Raw genomic sequence first — 17,005 nt, 5'->3', positions numbered from 1 at the left:
AGTGTCACTTTTGTCAAATTTATCAATGAAGCATAAATAACTCTTATATATGTCAGGGTAACTTTTGCGCGTTTTAGTGTAACTTTTGCACATTTTATTGTCATTTAATAACGGATGTTCAGTAATTTACTGAACATCCGTTTTATTTAAAAGTTTGTGATGATACAGAGTCTTTGGTCAGTAAAGTCTACCAAGCTAAGTATGGCATAAACAAGCTTACTCTTTTTTAGGACTCATGGCGTAGAAGGAATGTGGGTTCATGGGGTTGGACTAGTATTAAGTGGGGTCTGCATCTTCTTAAGCAAGGGAGTGCGTGGTCCATTGGTTTTGGGTGAGCTTTCAGCTTGGAGATTTCAAGGTTGCTCCAATAATGATAATGTAGCTTCATTTCGGAATACCAATGGTGATTGGAATATAGAGGTATACAAGGAACTTTTCACTGAGATGAAAAATCCTTAAAGGTGCTTTGCCGGTTGGAACTGAGATGAAAAAGAGAGGTTTGGGTGATAATCAATTCTACAAATTATGCTTCAGGGAAGGTGATCATAGCAGCCAAATCTAAAAACTTTAGAGCATATCTTTAGAGATTGCTCCTTTGCAAGCCATATCTGGAAAGGCTGTAGTTCAAGGATCAATGTCTACCAGCAGGACAATATACCAATTACAGAGTGGATTTACAACTGGTTGAGGCTTTTTGGAAGGGAGCTATCAACTATTTACAGCAATAAGCTGTTCAGGAATGTTGATCCAAACCCCTTATTTGTGATAAAAATTATGGACCATAAGATGAACATGAATTGCAGGTCGGCTAAGGACTTGGGTGAAGAAGCTGGGACCAATGCAAGTTCTGATGGTCCACCAGGCTTTGAAAAAGATAAGGGAACAGAACAGCATGGGAATGGTCAATATTCTGAGTGTATTAACCTGATTACAGGTTATGGACACTGTGATCATGCTATCTTGAGCATCAGTCAGTTTGGTAACAGGAAAAGAAACAACAGCTGGACCTGGAAACTGGGGAAAGCAGGGATTGAATATGATCAAGGCAAGGCTCAAATGCAGCAGCATTTTCTGGAGATTGTGCTCAGAGGGTTGCAAGCAGCAGCTAGGTTGAAGCTTTGGCATTTGAAGATTGAAACAACAGATAAAAGGACCCTCACATGGATGCAAAGGGATAGCATTGGCTTACAGGAAGGCAGAATGCTTACTCAAAGACTTAGTGATATGTTAGCTAGGTTCCATTGTGTTTCTGTTAGTTATAACTCTTGTAGGGAGTAACTTCCCCTTTTTTCAGCTGTCAAAAAAAAAATAAAAAATAAAAATAATTCTACTTTTAACATTAAAATGCCTTGTATTTTCACGCAGTTAGATTATTTATCCGGAATCTCTAATGTCTCAAGAACCTACATTCAAGACTCGAGTCAAGAAGACTCAAGCACATAGAATAAAGGCTCCATCTCTTAAAATATAAGTATACAACAGATGTATGAGCTAAGCTTAGAACAAAATCCAAAATAAATTGATAAATATGTTTCCAGCCATTGTTTTTGATAACCACACAAATAGCTGAACTATATCAATTTTGAGAAACTGAAACAAGTATTGCTCTGAATCATAATCTTTAATAAATATGAAGTTTAAGATACAGATGTAGTATGACTGTGACGATTGACATCTAGAGAAACACATGTAAATTACTTAATATGCTCATTGGAGTACACAACTTATTGAGCTATATATTCTAAGGGTAGAAAAGAATCTATACATACAACAAAAAACTGGCAAGTATGGGACTAAAATACTAAGCGACGGGCTATAGACTAATACTCCGAAAGCTTCACCTTCGAGAGCTTCTTCACTACAAAAAATTTTCACACCCCCCAGAGTGGCAGGAAAGTTTTAACAAAAGAGTACACGAGTGCACCAGTAAAGATGTAACTGTCAACTCTGTCTAGTATTCCACCTGTGGATAAAGTCGCAATTAAAATTATGATAAGTAGGATTAAATATGGAGGGTTTTACACATATGTATTGCATTTCTGAGCTGTGAACATTTTCATATTTCCCACTCAAGTTCAAACTTTCAACACCCCTTGTTTAATGCTATTAAGTGCTTAGTTTTTTTTTTTTTTTTTCTTTTAGCTTCTTATACATAGTCCTTAGAGTTCCTTTTTCCTAAGAACAAAAAACAAATGTAATCTTCGTGTTCCCCCACCCCCCCCCCCCCCCCCCCCCGCCCCCCTGCCCCTTCCCCATGAAAAAAGAGAAACGAAACACATGGCCTACCATGTCCTGGTATAAGAGACCCAGAATCCTTTACACCTGCATCACGTTTTATCATCGACTCAGTGAGGTCACCAAACAACGACCCAAAGAAATTCAGAAACCCCAATGCAACTGCACTGCAAAGAGTAAAAAGGAGATCTTAAGTCAAACTACATTCAAAGGTTGACAATTTGAGTAATCAGAATTGCAATCAGCTTGACACCTACATTATGATTATTAAATAGGATCCACAAAAAACTTTTACAAAAGGGATAAGGTTGACTAATCAAACCTACACGCATAAAAAATAAAAAAAAACAAAGCTCTTTCCACTTTTCCAGTAATAAGAACATGATCATGAAATAATTAGAAGTGTGGCAAAAGATTATCGTTCTTACAGCTACAAGATCTCACTGAAAAATGTAAATCTAAATAACAGCATAGATGCAAACTTTTTACAGAAAAAACAATGATTATATCAGGCTTACAAAATTTTGAGCATGAGATTTCAACATCCGGACGAGTTTAGCAGAGAGGCATTAGATACTACCTAAAGATAACACTAAGACTATGCCCTTTCAAAATAGCCATAAGAACTTTCCAATAATCAGACACAATAACTAAGGTTATGCCCTTTCTAAAGAAACATCAACGATTTTGTATTTTAGACCAAATAAGAGACATAGATGAACCAGTTAGGCAATTACCAGCCTAATAATTGGAACCCCAATCCTATAAGCAGAGAGCAGCCACATTAGCAGACAGAATGACTGACAATCCAAAAGAGCTACTGAAGGCACAAAGTTCAAAACTGCAAATTTCTATCAAACTCTAGATTGAGAATAACTTTCTACACAATTTACTAGGATTTTTACAATGACTAATCAATAGACAAACTGTATGACACAATCAAGAGGCAGTGTCACAATACAGGACAACACAGTGACTCTAATCTGATGGTTTACCATGCAATATAATTTAAAGAATTCATTAACTACAGCAAAAGGAATGTAGCTACGTATGTACTTCCAGAGTCCTTATCCAAATGTTTTTTTTTTTTTTTTTTTGAAAAAATTACCCAAATGTTTTGATTCTTCTATAGTAGATAAAAGATATTTCCTCCGATTTTATTTAGTTTATCGGTGTGACTTTTGTATAATTCACACTCTATTTTTACTCTCTTTAATGATTTATACTAACGGAAAAATATAGTTATGTTATGTCTCGTTTCTCAATTCATACTTTCATAACACCAAATTTGTAGGATTTTTACATGTAGATTGTTAGAGATATAAATGATTGGAAATACGCATTGGCAAATGTGAAATGAGAAACGTTGCAATTAAAAAAAATGGTGGAAGCATGGCTTATAAAAATGGTCAAATTAAGGAGGGGATGTTTGGTTCACACATCAGAAAGGGAAGCAAATCAAGAAAAAGAAATAAAGGACAATAATAAAGAATTATGCTTGAATTTTATAGGTAAGCCAATCCATTTCCCTTGAAAAAAGCTGGGTTAATTTAAGAGAGAGAGAGCACATAGCTACTACAACACCTCACCCAAAATCACTCCAACCTGACCTCCATCATCCCTAACAACCCCATAACTCAGCTACCATGTTACTCTTTGTCAGGCGAAATCACCATGGACACACACTAACTATATTTAGTAAAATTATAGCTTTATATAAATATCTTATAAATCTGTTATTTTTTAAATCCTAAAATTTGTTTTGAAAATTAGTTCAAAACAAGATACTACTTATATTAATGATATATTTTCATCGATAAAAAATAAAATTCCATAGTCTAAAATGATAACTAAATTGTACATCAATTGTTGTAGATCCCAAAACTACTAATGGTGATACAATTTTTAATTTTACAAATAAATTATTAAATGATAATTAATTCATGAGTAGTAAGCTTTAATAATAGATACAGAGTACCATCTAATATAAACATTATAAATTAATGTGCCACGTATAAAATCAAATAGGCAAAATTTGGATAGATTTTTCAGAATAAAAAAATTATTGTAGAATTTTATATTTGATAAATTTCCAAAACTACATAAGTATAAACTAAATCTTAAATTTCAATTAATATTTTATAATTCTATTATTTTTACATCATGAAATTCATTTTAAAAAGTTATTGGAAAGTTAAACCCTCTACTTTGATTTTTGGTACCTATCTAAAATTTATTTTGATTTTACTACCTCTAAAATTTTAAAAGTAAAGCTTTTGGTACCACTTAATGGTTTCTGTTAAGGTTCCATTAACGGTCAACTATAAATAAAAAATTCCTCATTTTGCATGCTAAAAAATGTTTCTTTAAGGTTTTAGGGGGTCATTTTAGTTCTTTTGGGTCCAAATTGAGCTATGACAAAAAAATAACGTAAATAGATTCTATGTTACTCGGACTCTTCATTTCACCTCACGTACCCGTGTCGGACCCTCGACACTCGGACATGGGTATGACACTGGACACTTCACTTTTAGTTCAAAATCATGGAAATTTTTCAAAAAAAAGCCGAGTTGGACACTTAGACACATACCCGTGTCGGACATGGGTACCCGAGTCCAAGTAACATAGAATAGATTTACGTGTTGTTAATTTTCCTAGCCGCGAAAATTGTTCGGGTAAGGTTTTAGGGATCGGTTTAGTCCTTAGGAATCCAAATTGAGCTCGAAATTCGCATAAAAAATAAAAAACTAAAAAAAAAAGTAATAATTGTAACAGCCTTAATTTGCTTTTTCAATAATGTTGATTTGGACACACAAAATGAGGCATATATGGTTTTTTTTTGCCATTGTTGGACTGAATTTGGACCCTTAAGAGCTAAACTGACCCTTAAAACCATACTAGAAAAGTTTTTGCGACTAAAAATATTAATGACATGCAAATTGATACAATTCTTAACACACAAAATAAGAATGACCCCCAAAACCTTAACGGAAAATTTTCGGCATACAAAATAAAGAAAAAAATTTTAAAGTTGGAGAGTGGGCCCCACTAATGGTTTCTCTAATGAATTTTGTTAGTGGGTACCAAAAAATACATTTTTAAATTTTTGGTGGTAAGTAAAATAATATTAAATTTTAGATACGTACCAAAAATCAAAATAGAGTATTTGAGTGGTACCAAAAGTCAAAATTCCAAAGAAATTATACGAGATTAAAAATAAAATGTTCCAAATCAAATATAATTTTTATATTGTACTTCATAGTTTGTAACATCGCATGACAACTAACAACTTTTGATTTTTTTTTTTTTTAAAAAAAATCTTTAAATATACCAAGGTGTAAGGTGCTTCTAAGAGTTGTTTTGCTGATTTGATGATTAAATAAGCAATAAAAATCAAAATAAGCAAAACATACCCTTAAGTGTACTATACACCCGGACCCAGGTGTATATAAGAATCTTTGACAACTCTTAGGAGCAGTGGCAATATAATTTTTTATATTCCAAACGTAATTATTAAATGAACATTAATTCATGAGTAGCATATTAAAATAACAAAGATATCATCTAAACAATGAAAAAACAATAAGTACAATGTTGTTTCTCATATACAGAGTATATTTCTATCATAAATATTTATTTTATATTTCTATAATATATATTTTCTTCCATAATTCAATAGTTAAATATTCTGAATAAAAAGGGATTGAATGTCTCTAAGTGAATATTATTTATATCATTGATGGATGTCAAAATTTGGCATTTAGGAATATAACTTGTCCTAAAATTTTTATTGACAAAAATCCACCTCAGAAAGTGGCCACCCATTTATTTTTTCATAAAAAATAAAAAAAAGGTAAAGCGCAACTCAGTCCCAAACCTATTACACATGAAGGTGAATTCCACCCTTCTGCCCCTCTAGATCTATTCCAAGTCTTAGAAAAATGAATGGAGTATAATAAAAAAAAAATAATAAATAAATAAATAAAAAAAATTAAGAAAAAATAGTCTAGTGCTTGATGCAACCACCAAAAGGAGGCAGTTTGATGTTCATAGGCACGATATTATCCAGTATAGACACTATATTATCCCCTAAAACCAATGACTTCTAAGTGAGAAAGGGAAAAGTGTACTCCAATCATATTCTGCAGATGACTACTTTAAGGTCTTATAAAGAAGTCAAGAGTAAATATACGCTTCAATTATCAGGGTTGGCTAAATAAATCGTGATATCTAGACCACGCAATGGCTGAGCTAAAAAACAGGAAATTTTACCTTGTCAAAGACTTTGGCCAATAAAGTAATTTCGATAATATGACAGAAGTAGCAACACAACCAGCCAAACCCACTATAGCTCCTTCCCACGTCTTTTTTGGGCTAATGTTAATAAGCGGAGTGCGGCCAAATGCCTGCTTAAGTAAAAAGGAAAAGCAAAAAATAAGCTTTATATAAATAATAATATCAATAATGCAAAGACATATGGCTATCATCCTATAAATCAAAGTAGAAATGACAGCATCATATCCTTCTAGTACAACATAGGTTGAACTTTTTAAGCCGTGCTGAAATATTTCAATAAAGAATATACTTTAAACTAAATTTGAACAAGCAAAGACGCAATTATACACTGCCTCCATCAGAGCTAAAGATTATCATTTACCAAAAAAAGTTGTCCCACATGGTTTTCTGTTAACATTTTTGCTAATCTTTGGACTCGCACCCATCCACTATTGTTTTTATCTCAATGTTTTTCCTCTCCTTAAACTCCATGCTCCACAATACATATAATCTTTGAGTTTCCACGAAGAGAAAAGCATAAAAGAAGCACATAATGAACTAAAAAAAAACTATCTAACAGTCGCACATTTACAAAATTAATTGACCAGGGCCTAACAGCAGAGGAGGAACAGGTTCATCCTGTCACTGCTTTGAGCCGTGAGATACATCACGTTGTTAGAAATAAATACATATACTTTAAAACATAGTCAAGTAGGATCGTTTTAGATTCAACATGATTTTTAATTTTCCAAATATAAAATTATTGTATATTTTCACAATATGTAGCTTGAGATATATAAATTACAACCTTGCATTTAGAATTGTGCAATTCAAAATAGGATAATCAATTAGGAACAGATGGAGTATTAGATATTTAGTAAAAAAAAAAAAAAAACTTAGGAGTTCCTCAACTCCTTATCATTAAATAAATAAATAAAACTCCTTATCATTAACCGTAGAGGGAAAATATTGTTGAGGAGAGAGAGACCATAAGCTTCAAGAAGAAGACGATTAACCGTATAGGGTCTGGAATGTTTGACAGGCACCAGCTACGATAAATTTGGTGCCTGAACCACAAGGTATTGCTCTCTGGCATACTTTATCATAGCAACAGTCATCAACTTCTTACATTGCTTAGCAACCCGTATAATAGGGTTTTTTAATCATTAGGGGTTTCCAATTGGTTGTTAGGTTAAAGTAATTTCATTCAATTAAAAAAGGGATGTTACTTGATTGTCACTTTAAAAATCGGATAGGATTCAATTTGAGAAAATCAATGGTCTTTTGAAATTATTTTTTTAGCTCCTTTTCCCGCACATTTAAAACATAAGGTGGCTGGTGGAGGCAGCATGATAAGTGCGCTTATTAGTGCCTTCTAGGATGCACTGTGCCTGGGGTACAGACGGTTTGGTTAGCACCTTGACTAGCCTAGCACCTAGGCACACCTTGATCACACTGTTTAATACTAAGAGCCCATCTGCTAGATTCTGTACGTTCTTTATATAAAATTAAGTTTTCATCATTTTGATAACCATTCCCAATCCCCCAATTCTTCATTTCTCAAACCTCCTATAGTCACTTTCTCTTATTAATCAGTATCCTCCCACACCCTCTATTTGTTCTTCTCTTTAGAACTCACCACAACTCTTGTCCAGCTTGCCACAAAATATTATAGGCAGTAAAAAGAAATGGCCTCTCTAGTTGAAGCAAATAGACCTATTCATCCACAGTTATTGTGAAGGGAAAATGTGGCAATAATAATGCTTAAATGTGTTGGGATAAACCGATAAAGTGATAACTGAGAACTATTCTTCAATCTATATTTTCCTTTCCATTGATTTAAATTCCCTTTTAAAACATTTTCATACCCTTGGAAGGGATAGGGTTTTCATCTACTAGTATAAGAGATTAACATTGAGAAAAGTAATGAAATTAAAAGAAAAAATAATGAAATTAACATCAGCAAAAAAAAATAATATCTGCTATGATCCATTTCCAATAGTAAAAAAAAAAAAACGAACACACATCCTCAAATCAGATGGCAACATGGTGAAAAGTTGGGAAGCAATACCTGAGATAATCCAAAAAACCTAACTCGAGACCTAATGAAGTAAAGTTCATGTACGGAATCTTTGTCATACAAAATACAATTAGCATCAACCAATCAATTTCAAAAATTAGTACTTACCTTGCCTCCAAGGAAAGCAAATGTATCTGCTGCAATAATGCTGCTGATAGATAATAAGGTAGCCACAAGACCTACAGTCCAATGCGTTGGGCCACCAAGAAGAACAGGCCAGAAATATCCTATTTCTGTCAATCATAAAAAATTTATGCACTGTTTTAGATAAAAATATCTGGGTAAACTCTATAAGTTTTCAGTGAACTTGTCTTGTAATATAGAAAGGATTTGTTTGCACTTGATGATACAGCAACAAAGAACATAGAAAAAGGAGTGGGAAGGAGCATAATAGAAGAAGATATAACAAAATCCATCTTCAATTTATCATATTTAATACTCAAAAAAGAATAATATGAGAGGGGAAAAAAACACTACGCAACCATTATGAAATATCTTGCAACCTGCTCACCACTAAAAAAACCCCAACTACAATCGGAAATCACCCCAACAAAGAAAAACCCTAACCTCCCTGAAAAAACCAAACCACCACAAGATAAGGCAGAGAGAGAAGAGGTCAATGTGGCAACAATGGAGGAGGGGAAAGGGAAGTTACAGCGGTTGGGGGGGGGGTAAACCTGTGGTAAAGCAGCCATGGAAGTGCCTAAAGTGAGAGAATGGGTAGTTAAAGTGAAGTCAATGCCTGAAATTGTGAGTTTACTGGAATACAGCTAAAAGTGGTCTATTGCAAAAGAAATTATGAATTAGGTCTCTTCTTACAAGGTTTTTTTTCAAGAGGTGGTTTCTCACAAAAACCACCGATTAAAAGGTGGTTTCTAACAAATTTTCCAAAATTTAAAGCAAATCCAAAATAAAATCAGCATCAGAACATCAAAGGAGCATTAGTAGGCCCCTTGGATACTAGCCACTAATTTGGTGTGACAAACAGAACTATGCCTCTAGCCTCTGATAGATTTAGTCTGTATTTTAACTAGACAAACACCCCAAACCATTCTTACAAGACTTTACATATTGCAAACAACTCTTATACAATCAGACTTGGAGTCGTACTTTTGAGTCTTTCCCAGATATCCAATTTCTAAAATCACAAAAGCTTAATTTCTATTCTTTCTTTTTGGTATCAACATTCATTTCTCTTTTTTCACATGATTTATACAAGAATGCATTAGGCTTTACAGTAATTAGGATGAGAGATGAAAAGTACCCTACCTCATAACACAATTTATAACACACAATTCTCACTGAAGAAAATGCAAAAAGAATAGAAAGCTAGATAGTTGGCTTTCATGGGATCTTTTCATATTGCTCCAAAATATATATATATATAAAGGCAAACTGTCAATTATACTAGAACAGAGGGAATATAAATCGTAGAAAGAAAATCTATTAAAACAACTTCATTTCGTAAAAACATAATTTCATTGTATCTACAATGGTATTTCTATATAAAGTTCAGAACTATACTTGTGTTCAAGGCTGGAAGTGATAAACCACATCGAAGCTTGACCCAGAAACAAGGTAGATAGCCACAATAAAACAGCCCGAACACGGCACTACTAAGCTGAGCAAAGCGAGGATTTCCTCTTTGTAAAAGCAAAGCTGTTGCAACAATGAAAGCTGCAGATGTTACTGAGATGTCAATGTGACCAGCATACCTGACGACGACGACAACAACAACAACAACAACAACAACAACAAAAAAGTAAGCAATTGAATAACACCCTGAACACCCCCCTAAAAAAGGAGAAAAAGAAGTAAAAGAAAAAAGAGATCAGCAAAGAAAGAGAAAATTTATACTCAAGTGAATATGTAGTAATCAAATCATCATATACCATCAAAACCTGAATAACAAAGGCATCTCTCTCTAAGATTACAAAAAAACCACATGTATCTCCTTCATCAAGGCTCATCAATGGCCGAGGAGGGTCTGGTGGCTCTTGTACAGCACTGATGACCCTATACCAAGCATGTTTTCAGATCTGGAGATAGCTTCTCACATCCTTTTCTCTGTTTTCCATCCAGCCTATCTTCTTGGTATTTAAGGTATGTTCCTTTTTTTGGAAAAATTGTGTTATAAATTTTGAGAGGCTTAGGCTCTGTTCTCTTCACCTCATTTTTGCTGAGCTTATATTTTTTTTGATGAACATAGATTATTGAACTCATACTAATTTTACTTAACTAAACTTATTTTTACTAAATAGAAATTATTTTACTGATTCTCTGATATATTTGTTCTTTAAAGTTACTGATTTTTATTGACTATAAATTATTTTTACCGAACTGAAATTATTTTTACTGAATATTATTTTTGTAAGTTGAAGAGACTAGGGTCTTAAGAGGCAATAATACTACTTTGTTTCATCATTCCATTTATAGGGAAAGTGGCAAAGTGACAAATTAATAAGCTTTCTATCTGAATCTTAAGCTGGCAGCAAGTAGTGTTAAGCTTGAAAAGTTTTCTCATGTTGTAGCTTTTGTTCTATGGTGCTGCAGTGTTAGATTGGGGAAGCCTGTGGCTGCATATGAGGATTTGGCCGAAGAAAAACTCTTGGATCCAGAAATAGAGAAGTTCTTAATGAACTTATTAGTGTTAAATACAGGATAAAGTGTGAATATCTTGATTTTTCAAAAGTGAAGAGTAGACAGAGCACTTATATGACATCTTCAAGCTGTGAGAGGGGAGGATAAGTTAGGGATTACCAAATGGAGAGAGTAGATGAGGTTAGTTCTTGTTGAAGCTATTGAAAAGGTTTTTTCTCATTATGTAGAATAACATGTATATTATCATAGCTCTCCCGTCCATCATCATGGCTTCCATAAGAATCGAAAAATCTACCTACGAGAAGAATATGAAACCAAGCAGAGCAAGACACTGACTTATGACAAAGCATTAAAGCTTAATCAATCCATGATTTACTTCCAAGCAACAAATGGAAAACCATACTCTTCTGAAACAAAAGCCAGCTTATATCTTCACACACAATCCTCTGAAAATTGGAGATGTATTTAAGCTTATAGTTTGGACAGTTTTAAAACAATGTAGAGGAAAAATAAAATGGTTTATGCTCAATCAGCCTCTGAGATGAAAAGGTGGAAGAAAACAACACAAGAACCCAATACCTATTGCAACCAGTCATAATTCAGATACCTCCCCCCCCCCCCCCCCCCAACACACACACATATACACACACGGAAAACAGATCAAGCTCCAAATTCTATTGATCCCTTGCTAGGCTAGGGGGTAATAAAAAAATTATAAAAAAAACAAAACAAAAAAAAAAATCCTAGGAAAGTCATTACGGATGTTACAATATGACAATAAGATCTGCAATAGCAAGCTGCATCCACGTACATTATGATTTATAAACTCATATAGTATTATAGTACATATCTTGGAAAATATCAAATACTCCATCCATCACTCAAAGACTATCACGAAGCACAAATAAAATGGATAGAAATGTGAATAATTTTTTTTTTATTGTGGATAAAGCAAGAAGAAAAGTAAAAAATAGTGTCACGATACATAGAGAAAAAGGGGTGATGTGATAAAGAGAGAAAGGAAAGAACTACTAGAAATAGAAGAGAGAGAGTGTGTGTGTGTGTGTGTGTGTGTGTGTTTGGAACAGCCTAAATAAGAAAAGTGTGATAATTATTAGGGGATTTAAGGACTAATAAAAGTTTATCCAGAGATATTGCATCCAACAAAGTGGATACTCCCTTCGTATATGTTTTAGTTACCATCTATTTTAAACTCTTGTTTTTAGGAAAGGAAAGTTGGTGTAAGAAAAAGGTGGGCGTATAAGAAATAGGTTGATAAAGTAAGACAGAGTAAATGGAAAAGTGTAAACATTGTGAGGTAAGAAGGTTAAGATTATAAAACCTATTTGCTAAAAATAGAATATATTAGAACTGGTACATAAAAAATACTGCTAAATGAAAAGTGGGTAAACACAAAAGAGGGACTATATAATATCCACTAAATGGTCAAGCATACAGCAGTACAGCCACAAATGGCACAAACACAAAAGATTTGCTATGGTTGACTTGGTACATTTGTTATTTTTAACTCATATCCCACAACAGCAGCTGGTGATATAGCATGAGAAGTATAAAATCACACCCAAAAACAGAGAATCAAAGGTGATGGAGTAAATCTTACAAGGTCCAAATAGGCATAAGAGCACAGATAACAGAACAAACTCTTGACACATATCGAGGTGGCGGTGTCATTCCTATGGCAATCCCATCACTCCTTACCAATCCAAAATACTCTCTTGCTGCAATAAAAACTGCAGCAGCAACACCAATAGTGTAAACCCATCCTCCTGCCAGTATGATGCCGCCTACTGAAATGCCAATCACAAATCCATATATAATTCTGTTCTTCAACTGACCAGCTTTATGTTTCTCTTCCAAATGCATCTCTTCCTTTTCCAATAGGTTGCGGCCTTCGTCAACTTCCTACAACACACCCTTTCAAAACCAGCAACAACCAACAATTGTGGTAACAAGAAACGAAAACGCATCCTATACATAACAATCCCCCTGGGTTCAGAAACTGAAAAGATTTTCGGAAGACATTTGATTTGTTTTATATCTCACCTAGAGGCACAGCAAACATTTTCTAATACCAATGACTTTGCACAATTATTTGATAGAACCATTACTTTACAAGAGGTTAGTGAAGCTCTGTGAAAGGCTAAAATAAGATGAAAAGACCAATAATGTGGACTATGAATAGCTAATTGTAGTTCAGTTCTACCCCTTCAGCTTTTCCCACAAAAAAAAATAAATAAATATATAAATTATCTACTCATTCTTGTCAACCGCAAATTTAACCTAAAGGACCCTCAATCTTCAAACTAGGGTTCACTACTTACACTTCATTCTCTGCGAGTGCTAGGTAATGAAATTTATAAGAATGTCAAGGAGTTTAAAATGATATAGAGTCAATCAATATCTAGCACAAGGTATACAGCCACCAAGTGACAGCAATGACCAATCCACTCACATCCAGTTGCAAAATAACCACTTTCTTCATGCACAAGCATGTGCCTCTATCCACACTTGGTCAAAATATGTGCTTTTTGCAATGGAGATAGACAGTATCAGTGTTTATTTAATTTCCCACCATTTATATCAGAAATACTTTCTTTCATTCTAATACTTCATTTATTTGCATCTTCTTAATAATGAATAATTACATGTTTACATTCCCATGACTCTAGGCTTCAAAGCAACAGGAAAAGGGGGAAAAAGCAGCAATACTTCTACACTTTGATCAAATATTATAGTATGACTGCAGTACTTCCTAGTTCTTCGGTTTAGATCCAACTCACCTAAAATCAAGTCGCAGTACTGCAATAAGGGACAGAAATCTATGCAAAATAACAATCCCTGTAGAATGGATACCAGCACCACTGGATTTTGAAGCAAAAAAACACTTTCTTTGTCTTTTTAGTTGCAGCATTTCTCATTTCATGTTTGTCAATGTGTAATTTCAATCACATATATATCTTTTAGAGATAATAATAAGGAATAACACCAGTATAAAAGCCAGAAATTCCAACCTTTTGTGCCTTTTCATCGAGTCCATCTGGCTCAACTCTTGCCACATCCATAACTGTCTGATGCCTTGGCAATTTCGTTACTGGAATCCCGCAACCATCTGAACCCATCCTCATCAATCTAATGTTCACTTTGGTCGTTGCAAATGAAACTTCGAGGGGTTTAAAAAAAGGAAGAGATCGTGAGAAGGACCGTCCCCGGACAGGAGGGGCAGTCGCCCTGGGCCCAGAGAGAATAGTCCCAATTTCATAGTTCGATCTTAACATTAAAGGGTTCTGCAGCACATTAGCAACCAAATTTGATTCAATTATCAAATTAGGCTCAGAATTATAGAAACAAAGGGTCCAATTTCATAGTTCCAATCCTAATTTTAAAGGCAAATTTGATTCACACATCAAATTAAGCTCGAATAATCACATGTCAGAGTTGAATCCTAAAATTAAAGTGTTGTGCAACACATTAGCAACCAAATTTGATTCAATTATCAAATTAGGCTCAGAATTATAGAAACAAAAGGTCCAATTTCATAGTTCCAATCCTAATTTTAAAGGCAAATTTGATTCACACATCAAATTAAGCTCGAATAATCACATGTCAGAGTTGAATCCTAAAATTAAAGTGTTGTGCAACACATTAGCAACCAAATTTGATTCAATTATCAAATTAGGCTCAGAATTATAGAAACAAAAGGTCCAATTTCATAGTTCCAATCCTAATTTTAAAGGCAAATTTGATTCACACATCAAATTAAGCTCGAATAATCACATGTCAGAGTTGAATCCTAAAATTAAAGTGTTGTGCAACACATTAGCAACCAAATTTGATTCAATCATCAAATTAGGCTCAGAATTATAGAAACAAAAGGTCCAATTTCATAGTTCCAATCCTAATTTTAAAGGCAAATTTGATTCACACATCAAATTAAGCTCGAATAATCACATGTCAGAGTTGAATCCTAAAATTAAAGTGTTGTGCAACACATTAGCAACCAAATTTGATTCAATCATCAAATTAGGCTCAGAATTATAGAAACAAAAGGTCCAATTTCATAGTTCCGATCCTAATTTTAAAGGCAAATTTGATTCACACATCAAATTAAGCTCGAATAATCACATGTCAGAGTTGAATCCTAAAATTAAAGTGTTGTGCAACACATTAGCAACCAACTTTGATTCAATCATCAAATTAGGCTCAGAATCAGGCCCGTCCCTGAGGCAGGTAGGAGGGAAAAGAGCTCTGATTTCATAGTTAAATCCTAACATTAAAGTGTTGTGCAATACATTAGCAACCAAATTTGATTCATAATTATAGGGATATTTGATTCAATTATCGATTTCATAATTTTAGGGATATTTGATATGATGATAACAAATACGAACAACTTACCTCAGAAGTTGCTTCAATGGGGGATACAAGAACTAGAATCAACGGAGAACGCCAACTGCGCTTCAATGGAGGACGTTGAGTGCGCTTCAATGGATATCTGACTAATCTAAGAGAGAGCAATTCTATGGATCCCTATGACCCGTCATACTAATTAAATACTCCCTCCGTTTTTTTTGTATTTGCATCACTCGGGAATCCACGTAGTTTTAAGAGATAAATACTCGTATAATATTGTGAGTGGGTGAATAAATTATTATTGTAATATGTGAGGATAAATAGATATTTTATTATTTAAGTGGGACCAAATGATAAAATAATTTGAGTAGGGTTTAAAGTAAGAGTAAGGAATTATAAAATAGGAAAATTTTATTTAAATAATCCAACCTTTAACGTATTTATATTTAATAATCCAACCTTTTGATTATTCCACAATAATCCAAGTTTTGGGGGGTGTCTTAGATTATTAGGCCAAGGTGACCTGCAACTTATTTCTCAGGTTTTTTTTTCATTTCATTAAATTTTTTTGACAAAACAAAATTTTAAAAAGAAAAAAAAAAAGAGAAAAACCCAGCCACCCACCTCCCTGCCGCCCTTCCCACTCTCTTTTCCAGTAATTACCAGCCCCCTTCCCCGGAAAACACCAACATCCCTTCCCCATCCCGCCAGAAAATAACCACATGTCCCCGGAACACCTACCTTGCCTTCCCCCGCCACCAGAGCTCACCGAAAAACCCACCCCCACCCTCGAATACTCCCCCATCCCTTCCCTCACCCCGTAAAACAGCCCCCTCCCTTTTCCAATTTCCGACCACCCCACTCCCCTGCCGCCCCTCACTCTCCCCAGCCGTCTCTACCCTCTCCGATCCTTCCCTGCACCTATCCCTGAAACCCAGCCACCCTTCTATCCATGACACCCAGAACCCAAAAACCCAAAATCCAAAACCTGAATTTGCGTGGTTGGGGTTCTGGACTTCTGGTTTTCGAGCGGGGTCAAGATTTAATTTCAAGGGTGTGATTTGTGTGGATGAGCAGGCTAGAAAATGCTAATGTTTTTGGGTGGGTTGCCGGGAAATTGAAATGGTATTTAGGGGGTGGCCGGTATTTGAGAAGGAATGAGGTGAAGGGGGAGCGCCGGAGCGGCGAAGAAAGGTTGGCCGGAAATGGGGGCTGAATTCATGGAGAGGGGAAGGGGGAAGAAGAAAAAAAGGGGAAAAAAGTAAAAAAAAAAAAAGTTTTTTTTTTTATTTAACCATTTTTTAATAAAAAAAATTAAAAAAAATATTTATTGACAAATGAACACACGACATGTGGCAGGTGACTTGCTATTTTAGGTTGAGTGACCTGTTTGGCCTAATAAAAAAAAACACCCCCTAAAGCTTGGATTATTCAGCAATAACT

The 17,005-nt window shown here is 34.4% G+C and overlaps 1 protein-coding gene across 2 annotated transcripts; it reads right to left on the bottom strand.

The window, feature by feature from the left end:
- Positions 1-1,608: 1,608 nt before the first annotated feature.
- On the bottom strand, positions 1,609-15,671 carry LOC145605412 (phosphatidate cytidylyltransferase 4, chloroplastic-like). Of its 2 annotated transcripts, none has more exons than XM_081661456.1 (8): positions 15,608-15,671; positions 14,224-14,496; positions 12,813-13,114; positions 10,115-10,305; positions 8,699-8,823; positions 6,508-6,644; positions 2,287-2,402; positions 1,609-1,963 (listed from the first exon to the last, which is right to left on the bottom strand). In XM_081661456.1, exons 2-8 carry the CDS (start codon positions 14,485-14,487, stop codon positions 1,872-1,874), a joined length of 1,227 nt encoding a protein of 408 aa, XP_081517582.1. In that variant the 5' UTR covers positions 14,488-14,496; positions 15,608-15,671; the 3' UTR covers positions 1,609-1,871. The 2 variants fall into 2 exon arrangements, with proteins under 2 accessions (XP_081517582.1, XP_081517583.1); XM_081661457.1 differs by having other exon boundaries at positions 6,508-6,641.
- Between the last annotated feature and the right edge of the window lie 1,334 nt (positions 15,672-17,005).

This window comes from Chenopodium album, chromosome 22, assembly GCF_948465745.1.
Source record: "Chenopodium album chromosome 22, dcCheAlbu1.1, whole genome shotgun sequence".
Classification (NCBI taxonomy): Eukaryota; Viridiplantae; Streptophyta; class Magnoliopsida; order Caryophyllales; family Amaranthaceae; genus Chenopodium; species Chenopodium album.
This window is presented reverse-complemented; position numbering and strand designations above follow the sequence as displayed.

Coding starts and splice junctions, on each gene's coding strand:
- LOC145605412 (XM_081661456.1), bottom strand. CDS start 14,487: ATGTTAAGATCGAACTATGAAATTGGGACTATTCTCTCTGGGCCCAGG. Junction 10,306..12,812: donor CTTATGCCTATTTGGACCTT/GTAAGATTTACT, acceptor CGTCGTCGTCAG/GTATGCTGGTCACATTGACA. Junction 8,824..10,114: donor ACTTCCAGCCTTGAACACAA/GTATAGTTCTGA, acceptor TATGATTGACAG/AAATAGGATATTTCTGGCCT.